General features: G+C 50.6%; 2 protein-coding genes across 3 annotated transcripts in view; one reads left to right on the top strand and one right to left on the bottom strand.

The window, feature by feature from the left end:
- Positions 1-3300: 3300 nt before the first annotated feature.
- MAFK (MAF bZIP transcription factor K) lies at positions 3301-18744 on the bottom strand. 2 transcript variants are annotated; one of them, XM_087729425.1, is made up of 3 exons: positions 18660-18744; positions 6818-6897; positions 3301-4700 (listed from the first exon to the last, which is right to left on the bottom strand). In XM_087729425.1, the coding sequence occupies exons 2-3, from the start codon at positions 6851-6853 to the stop codon at positions 4266-4268; spliced, it is 471 nt and encodes a 156-aa protein (XP_087585551.1). In that variant the 5' UTR covers positions 6854-6897; positions 18660-18744; the 3' UTR covers positions 3301-4265. The 2 variants fall into 2 exon arrangements, with proteins under 2 accessions (XP_087585551.1, XP_087585550.1); XM_087729424.1 differs by lacking the exon at positions 18660-18744 and adding an exon at positions 10571-10944.
- LOC106544831 (lysosomal alpha-glucosidase) overlaps positions 13727-19149 on the top strand; it is a 34063-nt gene continuing 28640 nt past the window's right edge. Inside the window, exon 1 of the mRNA XM_087729422.1 lies at positions 13727-13837. The gene's annotated coding sequence lies outside the window, so the exon portion shown is untranslated. The remainder of the gene's footprint in view (positions 13838-19149) is intronic.

The raw sequence follows: 19149 nt of genomic DNA, 5'->3' as shown, positions 1-19149 counted from the left end.
GTGAGCAGAGTGTGTAAAGACCGGGGGGGGGGAGGGGGGGGCAAAAAGGAAGAGGGCAAAAGAAAGGGAATTATCTGCTCTCTGGCTTTCTTGGGGTGTCCTGCTCCCCTTCTGGCCCTTCCGTCCTTCTGGAAGGGGGAATGGGGAGAGGAAAAACACTTCCAGGCTCCGAGCTCCCATCAACGCAAGGATCTCCAACCTTGAGCCAGTTTAGGATTTGTGGACTTCAACTCCCAGAAGTCCACGAGTCTTAAAAGTGTCGACGGTTGGAGACCCCTGCATAGAAAGCAGGCAGGACCCCAATTCTTAGGTCCCTCTTGTCCTTTTTTTTCTTTTTTTGGAAACTGGTATATAGATAGATTTAAATAAGATAACCAACAATATTACACGTATCTCTTACAAAAAGAACCTGTATGGTAAAATGTATATAATTATTTTATATATATATATAATTTATATATATATATACAAGCACACTCACACACACATATATCTGTATCTATATGCATATGTCTCTCAAATATTTCCAAGTGGCCCTTAAATTGACATCCAATATGGATTACCTACCATGACTATGGTATCAACAGCTTTTAATTCTGATTTAAGCTTTTTCGGCGCCTGATTGCAAGGGAAATGGACACCAACCTGGGGGTGGGGGGGTGGGGGAGATGCTTTCCCCCCACAGAAGCGACTCCCCGTTCTCCAAAAATCAGCAGAGATGACTACATCTGGAGGTCAAGAGGACTCTTTCCCTTAGAGGTGTTTCCCCCTGTCAGAGGGTTAGTCCAACTATCCTCTCGCCCTGCGCAACGGCCTTGCCGTCTGATCAGCCATTGGCTTCCCCTTCAACGGGGCACCCACACGTGACAGGGGTGGCCGAGGGGTTTGCAGCTGCTAGGAAGAAAGTGCAGAGAGGTTGGTCAATGGACAGCGTGAGAGGGCGTGACCACAGCAGGGGGAAAAAAAAAACACCTGGTGCAACTCTCTTAGGGATAAACCCACCTGCAGCTTTTGCCAACTCAAGGCCACCACAATGGTGTTAACAGATGCTGTGGTGGGAGCTCCCTTGGATGCACTCAGTGGGTCTACAGTTGCCAGAGCACCTCCCATCACATTATTCCTGTCCGTTATTGCTTGACCACCTCCTAAAACTACAGGCGAGGGGAAGACTTCTCAGTCACGAGGAAGCATCACACAGAAACGGAGGACCCTCTTCTGGAGCTGACCAAGGGTTGCCCACCCAACACCAGCAATAAGGAGGGCCTCAACTTGGTGTAGCAAAGGGAGGCCCGAGCTAGAGTCGGGAGCTGCGGGGCAATCAGCCAATCCAGGAAGAGCACCATTATAATTTAGGATGGAAGGGGCAGTTTCCTTCCTGAAGAGCCCTTGTCTTCCTCAGAGGTAGCAGCTTGCAACCAGGAGCTAGGGACATCATGGCCACTGTTGACTAGGGCAGTGTTTCTCAACCTTGGTAACTTGAAGATGTCCGGACTTCAACTCCCAGCATTCCCCAGCCAGCGAATGCTGGCTGGGGAATGCTGGGAGTTGAAGTCCGGACATCTTCAAGTTACCAAGGTTGAGAAACACAGGACTAGGGGCCAAGGAGAGCTGTAGCGAGACGTGTTTGGGGGACACCAGGCCAGGGAAGGCACCTCTAAACATTTATCCCCACTTTGTGGGGCCCAGTTAACTCGCCCCTCGTTTTCCAGAGTTCAGCTTCCAGGTGGCCCCAGAGGGAGAGGAGAGGATCTGACGTTTCCGACATTCTTATGCCCACTGGCATTTATTCTCTGAAACTCAAGACAGTGCAATCTAACCCCCTTTCCTCTGCTTTGAAGGGTTCGGGAAGCTTGCAGAGACCCCCCCCCAGGGGGCTCCAAAGGACGTTTTCAAGAGAAAAAAATAACAAAAAGCAAACTTAATTCGTTTTCTTCCTCAAACTTTTTGTGAGGGAGTCCAAAGCAGCAAGGATGAACACCAGGCGTTAACTGGTCTTCGAGAGGGGTAGGGGGAGGCCGGAGGGGGACAAACCCCCCTTGCGAGTTAATCTGAAGCCAACAAAACAGACACACAGCCATTAGCTTTGCTCGTTCTTCCTGATCTGGCAGTCAAAATTAGCCCCCTTCCTCGTCACTAAACTACCGAATGGCACAGAAGAGCATTAAGTGCCAAGAAGTCTTCCTGTGCTGTCCATGCACCCAACTACCACCAGTATTATATTCACAGTGTTAGTAACTCTGCGCCTACCACCAACCCCTACGCCGAGGTGATAGGCCAGCTACTCTTCCTTATTTGCTTTCAATTAATGGACGCACCCACAGGAGAGAGGTTACAATCTACCGGTATTAACTGCGAGGGAACGCAAGTGGGGGTTTTAAGACACCCCGAGAAAACACCACGGGAACTAGCAGCATTTGGGGAAGCAAGGTCTTCTGTTCAAATCCAGCCCCAAAAGAGGGGACACGTTTGACAAGGCGAGGGATGCAAATATGTAAGACGGCTGGGCAACAAGGATCAGCCCTGGATCGCCAGAGGATGCGGGTGAGGCAGAAAACCACGTCAATGTTGCCTCCCCAGTAGAAAATTGGAAATTTCTCTCTGGTGGGTTGACTTCAGCCAAGCAGAAAGGGGGTGGGAGGGGAGATTTCATTACCGACCCATCTCTGAGGCTTCCATTCTCACATTGAACCTTTCTTTCCTCTAGTAACCTTACAAAACGGCGCAAAAGGACTTTGAAAGGGCAACTTACTCGTCCCGCAACTCCAAGTTCCCTAGCCTTCTTCCCTCACTGACACCCCAACTCTAACCATTATCCTTCATTCCTCTGCCTTTTCCGTAAATCCACGCACCTGCTTTTTTCCTCTCTTCTCTGCTCTCCATACCGACACTCTTTTCTCAAGTGTGAGCAAACTCAGTTCACCTCCACTTCTCATTTCTTTGCACACATACAGACAGTAGCCTACACTCCTCCTTCGCGCTCTGATTTTCTCCGTTTCTCAGAGCTACAAGACCCACGTCCCAATTTAACCTGTCTCCAACGCCCCCCCACCCCCGGAAGCACCACTTTTTTAACCTTCCCGTGTCCCTCTGCATAATTCATTATCTTCGAGCGTGCCGAGCGTTCTCTTAAGGAGCCCAATCCCCTGTAGAGGTTTAGACCTAATTCTTTCTGCTTTTCGCTGGGCTTTTCACTTTTGACAACTCTCGATGTTAAAGAGCCCCAAAATAAGGGGGCTGCAGCAGCAGAAATATTATGGATAAGGCTGTGGGTTGAATTCATATATCTTTTTGACTCTTCCTTGTCCCAAAAAAACCCCCCAAAACCCTTCCACTTTTTTTCCCCGGCATGTCTTTGATTTTACAAAGCTTTCATGTTTCTAAGATGCTGATTCGAAGGCATCATTTTATAGCACTATCCTTTTCCATAAGTTCTGGTAAATTATCTCTTTTTTTCCCCTCACACCCTAGCCAACAAATCCAGCCCCGCGCAGCCTTGCTCTCCGTATATTTCCCATTTCCCCACCCCTGTGATACTGTAGAACCTGGACGATGACGCAGACCGAGATGCATTGTTTGGAAGCCACACCAGAACATCAAAAAGGAGACCCCTCTTCACAGGCACGTCATGGGAAGCAGCTTCAGTGACGCGGAGGACGCTGTTCCATGTGGCTGGGCCCCCTGACCAAAAGGACCTCCAGCGGGGGACGGAGCAGCGCCAGGGCGACGAGGTGGACATTCACACACCGAGGCTTTCTGCGTTTGTAGAGAAAAGACCCGGGGGGGGCTATGAAAATTTGGATGCAGTCACTGTTCCAGAACCTTCATCCCCCGCAACCTATAAAGAAGGGGGGCTGCTATTTCCTCCTCTTTTTCCTAACTGGAGGAAGAGAGATTGTTTTTTTCCTATGGCCCGTTGATTCTACCATGTTTTCCGTTTGAAATTTTTGCACCGAGCACAGGTTCCTTCGATACCTCGTGTCGGTTGGGGCTTAAAAGGAGGCCACAAGGAAGAGCTGTGCAAGACGCCTCCTTCGGATTCCTCGAGCTGGATACGCAATTTCAATTTCAGCCCCCGGAAAGGGCTTCCTTGAACGAGAGCTAAAGCAGCCGGTTGGGTTGCCCTTCCGAAGAGTCTGCCGCTACGTGGCTGGATGGCTCCCTTGTTTTGGGGGGTGGAAAGACGGAGGTCCGGCTCGAGAGGGAAAGAGGGCTCTGCAAAGTCCCCCCTTCTAGCCGGGCAGCGGGTTCTCTCCCCTCCTCAGACATTAGGACGCTGCCGAAAACGGCACGGAGCTGGAGGAGATTTCGGCGGACTTGACGATGGTGATGACGCTGGTGGCCGCCACTTTGGTAGGGGTGATGGGGCCGCGGGCCACGGTGCGGGCGAAGGTCTGCAGGGCCTCGTACTTGGAGCGCAAGGCGTCCAGCTCCAGTTTCATGCTGCTGTTCTCCCGCGCCAGCTTCTCCACCTCCTGCTGGAGCTCCACCCGCTGCCTCTCCAGTTCCTCCTTCTGGGTCACCCGCTTGATCCGGCAGCTGGCGGCGTAGCCCCGGTTCTTGAGCGTCCGCCGCCGTTGCTTCAAGCGAATCACCTCCTCTTTGGTGAGACCTCGCAAGTGTTGGTTCAACTCCCGCACGGACATTGACACGAGTTCATCGTCGCTCAGCACCGGGGCGTTTTCTCCTGACTCCTCCTTGACCTATAAAGGACACCAACAGGACAAAGCTCGTGATTATGTCACGCTGGGTCAGAGGTCTCCAATCTTGGTCACTTTAAAGACTTGCAGACTTCAACTCCCAGAATTCACATGCTGGCTGAGGAATTCTGGGAGTTGAAGTCTACAAGTCTTAAAGTGACCAAGGTTTGAGATGTTCTGACGGAGGCTTCTTGGTCCCGACAAAAACCCATTTTATTAATTGACTGTGAATTCTGCTCCTTCACCTCCAGCAAAGTCTTTCAAAGGAGGATTTACGGTCACAGACCTCATCTGGCTTGGAGAGCTGCCTGGTCGAGATCTGCAAAACTTGGCAAGGAGCCTCGGAGAGTCCCGAACCAATGAAGCGAGCTAATTGTCTCCTGCAAACTCCACTCCCCTTTCGCTCCTCTTTTATTTCCTCTGGGAGGGGCCATTCACCATCCACCTGTGGCCTTACTCCCAAGTCAACCCCAGTTCTTTAGCTGCTCCCTTCGTCTGGCAACTCTGCGCATGCGCACACTGGAAACAGGCTCCAGCTGTTCTTCTGCCCCATTGATCTCTGCCTCCGAAGGCAGCTGATAACTATCATATGGCCCTGGCCCCCCTTCTGCCTCCGATGCAGAGCCCTCATCAGATCCTTCCCCAGACTCCAGGACTGGCCCAGGTTCCTCCCCAACTTCCTCCCGTTCTCTTCAAACTCCCAATTGTTCAAAATCCTGCCCGCTGTCAAGACCCACCATCAGGAAGGAATCCAGCTATTTTTTAGTATTTTGAGGACGAGTCGAAAAGAAACAAAAGCCAAACTTACATTTTTATGCCCATGAGATGCAGTGTCTGTCTTTGACTTAAAACTACTATTTTGTGCCTGCAATTCCCATCTTAGCCTCCGTTCGGAGTATCCTCCTCACTTATAAAAATGTTGCTCAACGTTACAGTTATGACGATTTTGAAGAAATTAATGTTATTCTGTAACTGACTTGCTTCTGTAATTAGCACCAGTAGCCAACTGTCAACCCTCTGACAGACCACACAGGAAACATGACCCCATGAGCTAATTTTACTTTATTGGAGGGCTGCATTAACACAATCTTGAAAATATGAAAGTATGAATCTCCCGCCAGGCTTTTTTTCAGCCTGAAAAGTTAGGAAGAGTCTTTTGTGAGCCTCTTTCTCTGCCCGTTATGCAGCTCTGGGCTCTGCGCTCTCTTATCCAATCATTTTTGTAGATAGCATCAATTCTCCTTTCCTGGGTCCCTGCTCTGACCCAGGCTTCCCGAGACCATGAAGCAGGCTCCTTGTCCTGACAAAAAAAAACCTTTTATTAATTGACTGTGAATTCTGCTCATTCACATCCAGCAAAGTCTTTCAAGGGAGGATTTACGGTCACAGACCTTATCTGGCTTGGAGAACTGCCAGGCTGATATCTGCAGAACTTGGCAAGGAGTCTCGGAGAGTCACAAACCAATTAAGCGAACTAATTGTCTCCTGCAAACTCCCCTCCCCTCTCGCTCCTCTTTTATTCCCTCTGGGAGGGGCCATTCACCGTCCACCTGTGGCCTTACTCCCAAGTCCCCCCCAGTTCTTTAGCTGTTCTATTCGTCTGGCAACTCTGCGCATGCGCACACTGGGAACAGGCTCCAGCTGTTCTTCTGCCTCACTGATGTCTGACTCTGAAGGCAGCTGATAACTGGCATACGGCCCTGGCCCCCTTTCTGCCTCCGACGCAGAGCCCTCATCCGAGCCTTCCCCAGACTCCAGGACTGGCCCATGTCCCTTCCCAACCTCCTCACTGTCCGAATCTGCTGCCAGCTCCACTGGCGGGCCACAACAATTCCCAAGATAATTCCCACATAACATTACAGTGCCCCAACTCTCTGATGAGGAATTTGTGTTTAAAATATTTGTATAACCAAACCAGAGTTACAGAAATCTTGATTTTATTAAAAGTAAAGAAGGTTTCTGATGGCCAAAAAAAAACACCACCCTCATATTTTACTTTTGGGGCACAGACCAGTTTTTGGAAAAGGGGTGGAGAAGGGCAGTGGGGACCGAAGAGTTGGCATCTTGGACAGTTCACTGAAGATGCCACTTACAAAAAAAAAATCCAACTTAAGCCTTACCTTAAATGTTTTGTTTGGTTTTGGATTAGTCGTCATAACCTGGATACAGTCACCTGGACAGAATTGTTCAGAAATTGCAACTGGAAGGAAAAAAGGGTGGGGAGAAAGAGAGAGAAAAAGAGCTTCAGAGAAAAGGACATTGTATTTTGATTCAGTCAAGAGACAGGTACCTATCCTGGCAACGCTATAGCAATAGCAACAGCAATAGCAGTTAGACTTATATACCGCTTCATAGGGATTTCAGCCCTCTCTAAGCGGTTTACAGAGTCAGCATATCGCCCCCAACAACAATCCGGGTCCTCATTTCAACCACCTCGGGAGGATGGAAGGCTGAGTCAACCTTGAGCCGGTGAGATTTGAACAGCCGAACTGCAGATAACAGTCAGCTGTAGTGGCCTTCAGTACTGCACCCTAACCACTGCGCCACCTCGGCTCTTTCACACCATGTTTCTTAGAGGTTGCTTTTTAAAAAATCTGCCTTCTAAACTTTACCTCCCACCCCACTCAATCCACCCCCCCAATGTCTCAGGATCCCTGGACTTCCATAGGAACGTTCCCACCAATAGTCCTCAACTTACGACCACAGCGGAGCCCCAGATTTAGGTTGCTAAGTGAGCTGTGCACCGTTTATGACTTTTCTTGCCACCGTCGTTTAGTGAATCACTGCAGTTGTGACGTTAGTCACCCGGTTGTTAAGTGAATCTGGCTTCCCCTATCGACTTTGTCCGAAGGTCGCAAAAGGGGGATCACGTGACTTCCGGGACAAATGCGTCGCAAATCCCGTCGTAAATGTGAATCGTTTGCCAAGGGTCTGAATTGTGATCATGTGTGGGGATGCAGCCATGGTTGCGGGTGTGAAAAACAGTCGCGTGTCACTTTTTCCAGCGACATTGTGACTTTGAACAGTCACTAAACAAGACGCAAACAAGCAAGAGACTTTGTCAAGCAACTTGTGAAAAGGACAGCATTCCTTTCTTCTTCTTCTTCTTCTTCTTCTTCTTCTTCTTCTTCTTCTTCTTCTTCTTCTTCTTCTTCTTCTTCTTCTTCTTCTTCTTCTTCTCCTCCTCCTCCTCCTCCTCCTCCTCCTCTTCTTTTTTTCAAAAGCAGCTTCTATGAGAATAACGCTTCTTCCCGGTCTCCGTTATCTCACAACCTGGGGCGCCGTAACGAAAGGAGGGAAAAAAAATAGGGACGGCGGCAGCAGGAGTCGAATGAAGATTCCTGCCGAGCCTTCCCCATCCCCTCCGGAAGGATTCGGACGAGCTTCTTCCCCGACTTTTCGCACCGCAAGAGCCAGGCTAGACTTTCCACCCTGTTGAATCCTCAGCTGACTCCCCAGCGTTAACGGCGCATCTCAACCACCAGCCACCCAGAAAGGCGGTTTTCCTCATTTGTGGCTTTGGAAACAGATGGCCGTTTGAATCTTGATCCTTCGCCAGACCCGAGTTTTCAAGCGACGGAATGTCTGGATCCAGAAGAATCCGGTCCCATCCAGAGATTCTGCTCCGAAAGCCCCCCCACCCCAAAGCCCGTTTCCCTTTTTTCCAAGCCTTCCAAGTGAGTCCCGAGTTTGCTCTCGGTGCTTTTCCTCCGAAGCGGGAGAACGCCACCTCCAAAATCCGACCCTCATCCCATGCCCCCCCCCCGGGGTCATCGTTAAAAACAACAAAAGCAAACAATCCACCCGGAGATCCGTCTCTCTTCCTGGCTCCTCAAAGACAGGAAAGTCCCCAACCTCTTCCCAGCCCCACCTGTTAAGCTGCTCCCCAGTCCGAATCGACAGACGAGAAGGGCGAGGATGAAGCGGGGAGGGGAGGGGGGGTGTCTCATGAGCAGAGGAAAACAAGGCACCGCTCTCCTTGACTGGGAGCCCCCTCTGGTCTCCCAGCACAGGGGAGAAGCGAACCCAGCGGGCGATGCCCCTCCGCGCTCTCTCCGGCTGCCCTTCACTCTCACCTCAGGCACTCTCAACTACTTCCGAGACCGACTGTCTAGACTTCAGCGCAGAACCTCCTTCACCTGCATCGCATCGCGAGGAGGAGGAGGAGGAGGAGGAGGAGGAGGAGGAGGAGGAAGAGAAAGGATGACAGCCTCGGAGCAGCTTCAGAGAGCCGTCTACCTACCACCGATGGAGAGGGCAATGCAGCTGTGACATCACAGTGGCTTCCTTCTCCTCCCGCCAGCTTAGGCCACACCAGCCGGGCTCCAACATGAAAATCTGACGTGCCGAAGAAGCACGAGGCTCGGGGAGGCTGTAGGGCCGGGCATGGGAGACCGTCGGACCGGAGGGTCTTCCCTCCCGTGGCCGCCACCCGTCCGTCCGTCCAAGAAGCAAGCAAGGCTGGGATGGTGGCCGTGGGGGACCCTGGTCCTCCATGCGCCGTCTACTGAATGTCACACGGTTCTAATCATTAACACCCCCCCTCCAATAAAAAAAAGAGAGAGAGAGAGAGGAGAAGACGACATCTAGCCAAAGCATCCCAAGCATGATTTCCTTCCGATAGTTGCTATGGTGACCTTGGGAAAGTAGCCAACCCTGAGATGGTAACCATGGAAACAAGAGAAGCCCAAAAGCGAATCATGACTTGGGGTCATCTCTGTGCAAAGGCATCGAGGGGGGGGGGAGAGAGAGACAGAGGCAGTCAACAGATCCAGGCATGTCAGGACGCATGGGGCAGAAAGAGAAGGGAGGGGGGGAGCGGGAGAGAAAGAGGGGAGGGAGAGGATGGATGGGAAGGTATTTTGGGGGGGGGGTGTTGTTGTTGTTAGTTGGCTGGCTCAGCCCAAGCGGCTCCTGGCTTGACTTGTGCCAATCACCACCGTTCACCATCCTCATCCTCAAAGGATTGGCGCAAAACTGGAAGTCTGTGGCTCTTGCCTTGGGAGGCGGAGGGGCCGAGCCAAGTTTCCTAACAGGCACTGGACATCCCCCTCGGCCAGCCCTTCCTCCTCGGCCCCTCACAGCTGCCCCACTGAAGACCACGCCTCTGCAACACCCACAACACCCCCTCCCTTTTGTTTTTATTAAAGAAACAGCGAAGCCATCAGCCCATCCGAGAAGTGAAGGTGCTTCCTTTGGAGAACTTGCCTCCTTCTGCTTACCAAGCCCAAGGAAACCGGTCCCCACGCGTCCCGTCCCCCCCAAACCAAAGGAAAGAATCTCAGGGCAGCATCCTAAGATCTCGCCTTGTTCAACTTCCAGAGTTGAACTTGTACAGAAAGAGAACTAGCAGAAGGCTCATTTTTTCCCCCCTCTTCCAGGTTCTTAACTGAGGTTTGGAGCAGGCAGGAAGAGCTTGACAATGCAGCAGGAACCTTGTGAGAAGAGAGAGAAGGAAGGCGAAGCAGGAGGAGAAGAGAAGCGTGTCTGGGTTTTTATTTTTGTTCCCCCGAAAACGGTCGGGATTGATCCACGGCTCCCTGGAGCTGCTCGAGGCTTCCTGGAATGCAAACAGCCTGAACTTCACACGTGGAAGGAGCACAGCTTGACTGACAGGGTGTCACTCAGGGCAAGCACAGCCAGGAGGTGGCCGGGGGTGGGTGGGGAGGAAGGTGGCCATGCCATGTTTGGCTTCCTGCAAAGGAGCCAAGGGCCCCGGGGCCAGCGGCTCCAGGTGCAAAAGTTCCAAAGCAGCCACGCGATGGGGAAAGGCGGCGAAGCAAAGCAGAGGAGGAGGAGGAGGAGGAGGAGGAGGAGGAGGAGGAGGAGGAGGAGGAAGAGGAGTGGGAGGGGAGTGTCAAGAGGAGGATTACCTTGGACTTGCAAATCTTTTCCCAAGCTCTTGTTCATTCCTTTACAGCTGTCCTCTCCTGCCCTCATGTTTGGAAGCAGTTGTGGGGCGTCCCGGGAGCCCGCTCAAGGTTGGAACCCCTCCTTGGAGGAAGGGGGCACTGCAGGCAACCGAGGCCAGGGCGCAGGGCAGGGAAGGGGTGGGTGGGCGGGGGTCTCTGTGGGAATCCTGTCCGAGAGCAAGGCGAGTGGAGACCGTTCCTCCCTATCCCGGGGAAGGCGCACACACGCAGCATGGCTTAGCAGAGGCATCGCTCCAGTGCCATAGCTATGCAATGAGTCACCGGCTGTTTACAGAGAGAGGGGGAACAGCTCGCATTCCCAGAGAGCCAGCAAGGCTTCCTTCTCCTCCCCCTGGTCGGCTGGCCCGCCCGCCTGCCCGCCCCGGCCCTCTCCCCTCCCCAACCCCTAGAAGGCAAAAGGAGAGACTCCGCTCCACCTACTTGGCCGTTGCGCCAGGAAAGGGAACTTCAAAAACACGTTGAAAAATAAATAAGTTAAAAGGGGGAGAGGGGAGGGAAATGAAGCAGAATTCAGGCCCCATCCCGTCTCCAAGCAAAACAGAACAAAAAGCCTCTTGGTCTTTGACCAGGGTAGTCTTCAAAGGCCTGGCTCTCCCCGCAACACATAACCACCAATCGATAGAAAAAGATGCGCGCCAACACACTCGGCGGCGTCCGTCCGGGAGAAAGATGCCACCAATGCAGAGAGAGTTCCTGTGCTCCCCCCGCCCTTGCACTTGTTCACATTTCTAGAGTCTTCTGACAACGCTCTCCCGCCTGTTGCAATTTTACACCCTGAGGTTGCTGGTTGCTGTCCTACCTGCTAGCAAAATCTACTCAAACTTTGCCCCGAAATGGACATATCTACAGGTGGCATTCAGTATAAGGCCAGTCTGAATGAACGCGATTGGCTCCAGGCGAATGCAAAACAAGAAAGCATTAGCATCTCTTGGTATCATTTATTTCTAGAAACAAATGTTTCTAGAGTATCCTACAAGGTTCTTGTTCCTGATCTTCTTTCCTTTAAGACCAGTGTTTCTCAACCTTGGCAACTTGAAGATGTCCGGAGTTCAACTCCCAGGATTCCCCAGCCAGCATTCGCTGGCTGGGGAATCCTGGGAGTTGAAGTCCGGACATCTTCAAGTTGCCAAGGTTGAGAGACACTGCTTTAGACTGTTTCCACTTCTTTGCGTCTGATTGTAAGCATCCCACAGAAGCTTTGGGCTCAACCGTCGTAAGCCAAGAACTATCTCTATAAAGGGGAGGAGGGCAATTCAAAGAGCAGATGAGTCCCAGAGGGTGAGAGTGGCAGCGTGTGGAGGACTCATCCGGACAGCCGTCGTCCTCCCCATGATCAGAGCCAGCCGGGGAAGAAACCCACCACAGACGGGCAGTTAGGGGCCACCGGACTGAAAGGGACTTTTGGCCAACTGAAAATTCAAGAACGCATGAGAAATACCCTAAATGTTGATAGGGGTTGCTGCCAGCGTCCTGGGTATCAACCAAGTTCCTTCTTAAAATGTACGATGTTCCGAGTAACGCAGTTTTTTGAAGTTCTGCTGGTGTTATTGCAGGAAGCTGCAATTTCTTGATGTGTTTTATGGAATTCTTGGACATGGTACCAAGTGTCCCCAAGAAAATGGGTATCACTGTTTTTATGATGATATATTTATTCATTAAACATGAAACTTAGTCAACTTAACATTTAAAAATGTATCACAAATATCATTGACTGGCGCTGATGGTTGATACGGGTTGCTGCCAGCATCATAGGTATCAAACAAATTATTATTATTATGCCTTATTCATTAAACATGAAACTCAGCCAACTGAACGTTCAAAAATGCATCACAAATACCATTGACTGGCGCTAATAGTTGACACGGATTGCTGCCAGCGTCCTAGGTATCAACCAAGTTCCTTCTTAAAATGTTCTGAGTAGTGCAGTTTTTTGCAGTTCCGCTGGTGTTATTGCAGGAAGCTGCAATTTCCTGATGTGTTTTATAAACTTCTTGGACATGGTACCAAGTGCCCTGATGACAATGGGTATCACTGTTACATGTTTCATCCATACCAACGTTATCATACGGTTGTGAAACCTGGCCAATAAAAGTTGCTCATCAACACAAACTGGACTTATTTCAAAACCGTTGCTTGCGTAGACTTACGAAAATCAAGTACTCTGAAAGAATATCCAATGCTGAAATCCGCCGAAGATGTGATATCAGTGAAAATGTTTCTGCCATTATAGAACTTAGACGCTGGCGCTGGCTAGGCCATATATTGAGAATGCCTGAAAATCGAATCCCAAAATTTTCCCTGCTTGCAGAGCCTGGTCCGACCTGGAAACGGCCAAAAGGAGGTGTTCGTCTAACCACTCTGCGTCACTTCAAACGGAAAGCCGAAGATATAGTCATGCGCCCATTCAATCTTAGCCGAAAATCATATAATAGCGACTGGCTGCACCACCTGACAATAGCAGTAGACTTATATACCGCTTCATAGGGCTTTCAGCCCTCTCTAAGCGGTTTACAGAGAGTCAGCATATTGCGCCCAACAATCTGGGTCCTCATTTTACCCACCTCGGAAGGATGGAAGGCTGAGTCAACCCTGAGCCGGTGAGATTTGAACCGCTGAACTGCTGATCTAGCAGTAGCCTGCAGTGCTGCATTTAACCACTGCGCCACCTTGGCTCAATCACGCCACCTTGGCTCAATCACGCCACAACCCTAGCACAGGACCGAAAACAGTGGCGTCAAATTTCCATGGAAGTCGCCTATACCCACAATGGGTGAAGAGGCGTCAAGTACAAGTACAAGTACAAGTTTCATCCATAACAGTGTAGTTTCAATGGCCAGGTGGTGGTATTTCATGATTTTTCCCCCCCCAGTTCTTTTTCTTCAACTCTGGCATCTCCTGGTACAGCGATATCAATGAACTGTACGTTTCAGCCCTCGACAACCATGATATCTGGCGTGCTGTATTGTTGTTATTCCTGAGCTCCCCTTTTCTCTGTTCAGGCTCTCTCCAAAGCACAAAACAGGGTTAATTATAATTTGCGCAAAGCCCTGCTGATACCGCCAGCTGCCGCTGGGTAACATCCGGTCCGTCGTGTGTTTAGGAAGTGACTGCAAGGAGGACGATTTCTCGGGCGTTGGAGACACGAAGGGGGGGAAAAAACCCCACACATAGCGAGCTGTGGCTTTCAACAGTGCCGAAGCAGAAAAGGTAAATGAATTCAATATTGCATCCCAGCAGGCTGGCTGGGGGAAAGTGAGTCGTTTGAAGGGGACTGCAGAGAAGCTTAAAAAATTGTTTTTTTTCGTGTTCCAAACTTCCCACCTTGAGAGGTTGTGAAATGCCCGATAGTTCTATCTTCTTCTGGGCCCCCCCATTTACGATGATTAGGCAGCAAAAACACAGCCTTCCTCTCTGGCATCTACTGCTTGTCCCTGCCATAGAGAAGTTTGCTCGGTGGGCGGATTACATATTCACACAGTCTTAGCTTTGCAAGGAGAGACAGAGGAGGAGGGAGAAGGGAAAAGACAGAACTGAAACAATCTCATCTTTGGAAGCGATTCATCTCTCGCAAGTTGGGGAATTCCTCCCTCTCCTGGTGCCTTATCACTCAGCATTTATGGCATTGTTATTTTTATGCACCGCGTGGTTTAGTTCTCCCCCCTCCCCCCCAAAATTATGCTGCAGATGCACAGTCTCAATTCCTTACGGACAGCAACTCCCTCCATGGAAAGCCAGAGTCACTTAACCACCGGGATACTAACTTCACTGCCATGATTCACTTAACAACCGTGGCAAGAAAAGTCGTAGTATAGGGCAGAGCTCACTTGACAGATGTCTCGTTCAGCAACATCAATCTCGGTCTCAATTGTGACCCTACGTTGAGGACCTCCTGTACTTTATTTACATTCAATCTGGCGAAGGCAGAAGGGGAGCCTTTGGCTTAATTGGCCCCTAAGATGGTTACCGGAACTAACCAGGTTTGCATAAAGACCAAAGAAGCAGGCAAGGTTCTCTTTGAGCAAACTAGACACAGATGGGTCTCGTATGGGGGGCCACTAAGATGTCCAGTCTAACCAGTGAGCCAATCTCCCAGACTGGTGAAGCCCCTTTTCATCATGAGCCAAGGTGGCGCAGTGGTTAAATGCAGCACTGCAGGCTACTGCTAGATCAGCAGGTCAGTGGTTCAAATCTCACCGGCTCAGGGTTGACTCAGCCTTCCATCCTTCCGAGGTGGGTAAAATGAGGACCCAGATTGTTGGGGGCAATATGCTGACTCTCTGTAAACCGCTTAGAGAGGCCTGAAAGGCCTATGAAGCGGTATATAAGTCTACTGCTATTGCTATTGCTATCATTAATCGTGAAATCAAGACCTTGTGAGAACTTGGATAGCCTCATAGGTGGCCACATGGAAGGCGAGAATTAAGCATCGGTTCCTCCTTAAGAATTCAGAGTTGAGCTGTTTTGTGAAAGTACCTCCAGTTGCTAACACTGAGAGTAGGCTGCATTTGAAGAACAGGAAAGTCCCTGTTATTTTTGCAACCGGCCACCCCCATTTTAGCATCCAGTTCAAGCAACGCCCCCCCACCCCCCCCAATACCTGCTGCATGTCTTCTCCGAATGCCCGATGCCTGCTGATGCATGCTGGTAGGGAGCATGGAGGTAGAATGCACTGAATGGTTTCTTGGAGCAGTTAAGACAGAGCCGTGCATGCACGCTCCAACCGAAAAGTCAAAAATGCGATGACTCAAGAAGCATCTCCTACCTCGCATAGGATGCTCTGGTGATTCATTCGACGCGTGTAAAATTCCCTTCGGAGGACAAACCCCCCTCAAACTTTCCAAATCAACTCCTAATCATTCAAATCTGGCCAGCCAGTTACGCACACTAGGAAACAACCCATTTAAGAACTTCTAGAATAGATCTCTCTACGTCTCTCTAGAGGTCGACCTTTCTTAGCTCAGCAGGCCACTGGTCACACAGCCTTTGCACAGTTGCAACCATCACAGCCTTATGCAATCTGCCCTCCCCCCCCCCCCCCACAGATTGGGAAGGGGAGGACCAACTTCCCACAAGTCTCAGGAATGGTGGGATTCTAGGAGCTAGTACAGGTAGCCCTCGGCTTACAACAGTTTATACCTGCGAGACCGCCTACTGCCGCATACCTCCCAACGGCCGGTGAGATCGCACAGGGTGGGCCTCCTTCAGGTGCCGTCAGCCAGGCAGTGTCGGCTGGCGCTCCCCGGAGGAGGTCCTTCTCTGTGGCTGCTCCGACCCTATGGAATGAACTACTCCCAGAGATCCGGACCTTACCCACTCTCATGGCCTTCCGAAAAGCTGTTAAAACCTGGCTATTCCGGCAGGCCTGGGGCTGTTGCCCTGTTACTGAGGTCCAGCCCCGATCAGATTGGGTGCATGGTGATGTTTTTAAATTGTTTTTGTTTTTTGTTTTTTTACTAATTACTTTCTTTTCGTCTGTAAGATGCCCGGAGTCCTCTGGGATTGGGCGGCCTATAAATCCATTAATAATAATAATAATAATAATAATAATAATAATAATAATAATAATAACAACAACAACAACAACAACAACTACTACTACTACTACTAGGCCCCTGGGTGGGGCCTGACTAGTAACCAATGCCAAATCCGGCGAAACAACTGGCCGCTGTGATACAATTGTATAATAATAATAATAATATTTAATGACTGTTCAAAGTGACAACAGCACCCAAAAAGGGGACTTATTCCTATGACTTTTGCAGCATCCCCATGATCATGTGATCAAAATTCAGGTGCTCGGCAACTGGTTTGTATTTATGATGGTTGCGGTGTCCTGGGGTCGAGCGATCCCTCCTGACAAGCCAAGTCAATAGGGAAGCCGGATTCACTTAATGACTGTCACTAACTGAACAACTGCAGGGATTCCCTTAACAACCGTGGCAAGAAAGGTTGGACAATGGAGCAAAATGCACTTAACCACAGAAATTTGAGGCTCAATTATGGTCATACCTCGCTATCTTACGTGGCACGACAAAACCACGCTCGACTAAGCCGCGTCCGATTAAACTGCGTCGCTGACGTCATCAGCAGGGTGACAACAGCGAGCGCGGAGAAAGAAGGGCGCTTTAAATAGCGCTTTGAAAGCAAGCCGATTCAACTTAAGGTAAGGGTTAGGTTTAGGGTTAGGATTAGGTTTAGGGTTAGGTTAAGGGTTAGGATTAGGGTTAGGTTTGTGGGGGTTAGGTTTAGGTGTTAATTTTAGGTTTAGCGTTTACAGCGTGCTTCTGTCTCCGCGCTGTTGTCGCCCTGTGATGACGTCAGCTACGCGGTTTCGTCGAGCGCGCTTTAGTCGAACGCGGTTTTGTGGTGGAACCCTATCTTATAACAACTACCTGCACACACAAATGGAAAGGTTGAAAAATCCCACTGCAAACCCAGCCACGTGGACCCCCTTCTTTGTGGGAAGGTGGTTATTCTCCCCCCCACCCCTTTAAAAGTGAAAATAAGATTCATATAACAGCAGTTCCTTAAAATGGTTTCATTGGGTGCTGTTTCTGCAGGACGGAGGTGAGGTCTGAAGCCAGGGGCTTCCCAGGTTTTAACTGATTTTGTCCCCAGGAGGGGGAAATTCCAGTAGCAACAGATAAGGCCCCCAAAAGCATCAATTATGTTTATGGCTCTTAAAAGCAGGCCTAGGCTTGCTTTGGAAAATAATACCCGTAGTCTAGATTCATCTGCTGCTACGAAAGGAGTTCACAGTGAAAGTGTTTGTTTATGGAGGCATGTGGTATCCTGACACAAAGAATTATTGGTGTAGAATATCACTGTACAACAAAAACTCAGATCTGGCCAAACCAGCCAGGCGTTTACTGGAGGGGAAATCCTTCTCTCAGCCCAACCAAATTTGCAAGCCGGCTGCATTTCCCTGTGCCTTAATGATGGCTTGCTTGGTGGGCTGGTAAGCCAGGTCACCGATATGTAGGACAGGTTATTACCTCACAAATTAGCAATAGCAATAGCAGTTAGACTTATATACCGCTTCATAGGGCTTTCAGCCCTCTCTAAGCGGTTTACAGAGTCAGCATATTTGCCCCCACAGTCTGGGTCCTCATTTCACCCACCTCGGAAGGATGAAAAGCTGAGTCAACCTTGAGCCGGTGAGATTAGAACCGATGAACTGCAGATAACAGTCAGCTGAAGTGGCCTGCAGTACTGCACCCTAACCACTGCGCCACCTCGGCTCATATTGGTGGCTTATTCAATCAATGTCCTGGCTTAGAGCAAGAAGGGAGTTTATAGCCTTCCCTAGAAAACACCCGTTGGCTAAAAGAACAGGGGTTACAGCAGTACAGGTAGTCCTCGACTTACGACCACAAGAGAGCCCAGCCTTTGTGGTGCCAAGTGAAAAATGTGTTAGTTTTGCCCCGTTTAACCACCTTCCTTGCCACATTGGGTGACACGGCCACCACCATCAATGTGAATCAGTTGTCAAGCATCCAAATAATGCAAATCGTATGATTATGGGGATGCTGCAAGGGTCACAAGTCTGAAAACGCCCCAGGTCCCCTTTTTCCATGCCGCTGTAACCTCAAATGTCACTAAGTGTCACAAATGTTCACTAGTACCTCAAGGACTACCTGCAATTAATCGTTAGGGGCTTAAGGATGCAGCTTCCTGTATGTACAACGCCCCGAGACAAAGCAGGGTTGCATGTATATATATATATATATGAAATAAATAAAATAAATAAACAAAGTAAGTAAATAGGATGCGAGTTCGCTTCCGCCACGTGCGAGACGGGAAAACCCCGCCCTCTCCGCCCCGCCCACCCTTAGGCCCCGCCCTGGCGCGTCTACGCAAGCGCGCGGCCAAAGAGGCGGCGCCGCTCAGGCCGCTTCTCTTTCCCCTCAGCGGGGAGTGTTCGCTTTCGTTCCGTTTCCCCCTCCCTCTCACCTCCACCCAACCCCCGTTTCCTCTCCTCTTCCCGCCGTTACGGCTTTCCCTCCCCCGTCCCCCGCCATCTCCTTACCTGGAGCGCTCAGCCGGCGACCAGCCGTTGCCCGGCGGGGCTTCTAAGGTGACGGGAGGCGGGAAAGCCCCGCCAACGGGCGAGTCAGCGGAGGGGGGGGGAGGGCGGGAGGAGTGAGGGGGGGAGCTGCGCGCGCCTCCTCCTCCTCCTTTTTCCCCCCCTCCCTTTCGGTTAGCAGCCTTCCCGGGCGCGCGTGTCCGGCGAATGAGCGGAGGAGGAGGAACCACAACGGGGGGGGGGGGAAGAAAGGGAGGGGGAGAAAAGAACCAATCGCGAACGCGCGCGCGCGAAGCTCCTCCTCCTCCCTATCTTTTTTCTTTCTTTCCCGCCCAGCCTTTGATTTTGAACGCTTCCAGCCAATGGGAGCTCTCCGTCTGGTTTCCGGGATAGGGATGTCTCTTGAGCTTCCTCACGTCGGAGGTGGAGAAGGAGTTAGGGAGGACGCCACGCCCCTTTCGTCGCTAGAGTCGTTCTCTTTTAGCCGCGCCCA

The sequence above is a fragment of the Thamnophis sirtalis genome, unplaced genomic scaffold (genome assembly GCF_051295495.1).
Source record: "Thamnophis sirtalis isolate CommonGarterSnake01/CBP01778 unplaced genomic scaffold, rThaSir2_p1.2 scaffold_14, whole genome shotgun sequence".
NCBI classification, from domain to species: Eukaryota; Metazoa; Chordata; class Lepidosauria; order Squamata; family Natricidae; genus Thamnophis; species Thamnophis sirtalis.
This window is presented reverse-complemented; position numbering and strand designations above follow the sequence as displayed.

What these genes read in the sequence shown, in the direction of transcription:
- MAFK (XM_087729424.1), bottom strand. Translation starts at nt 10,637, where the DNA reads ATGAGGGCAGGAGAGGACAGCTGTAAAGGAATGAACAAGAGCTTGGGA. An exon ending in AAAAGATTTGCAAGTCCAAG is followed by an intron (nt 6,898 to 10,570) that starts GTAATCCTCCTC and finishes TTTTCCTTCCAG; the next exon opens with TTGCAATTTCTGAACAATTC. An exon ending in AACCAAACAAAACATTTAAG is followed by an intron (nt 4,701 to 6,817) that starts GTAAGGCTTAAG and finishes TGTCCTTTATAG; the next exon opens with GTCAAGGAGGAGTCAGGAGA.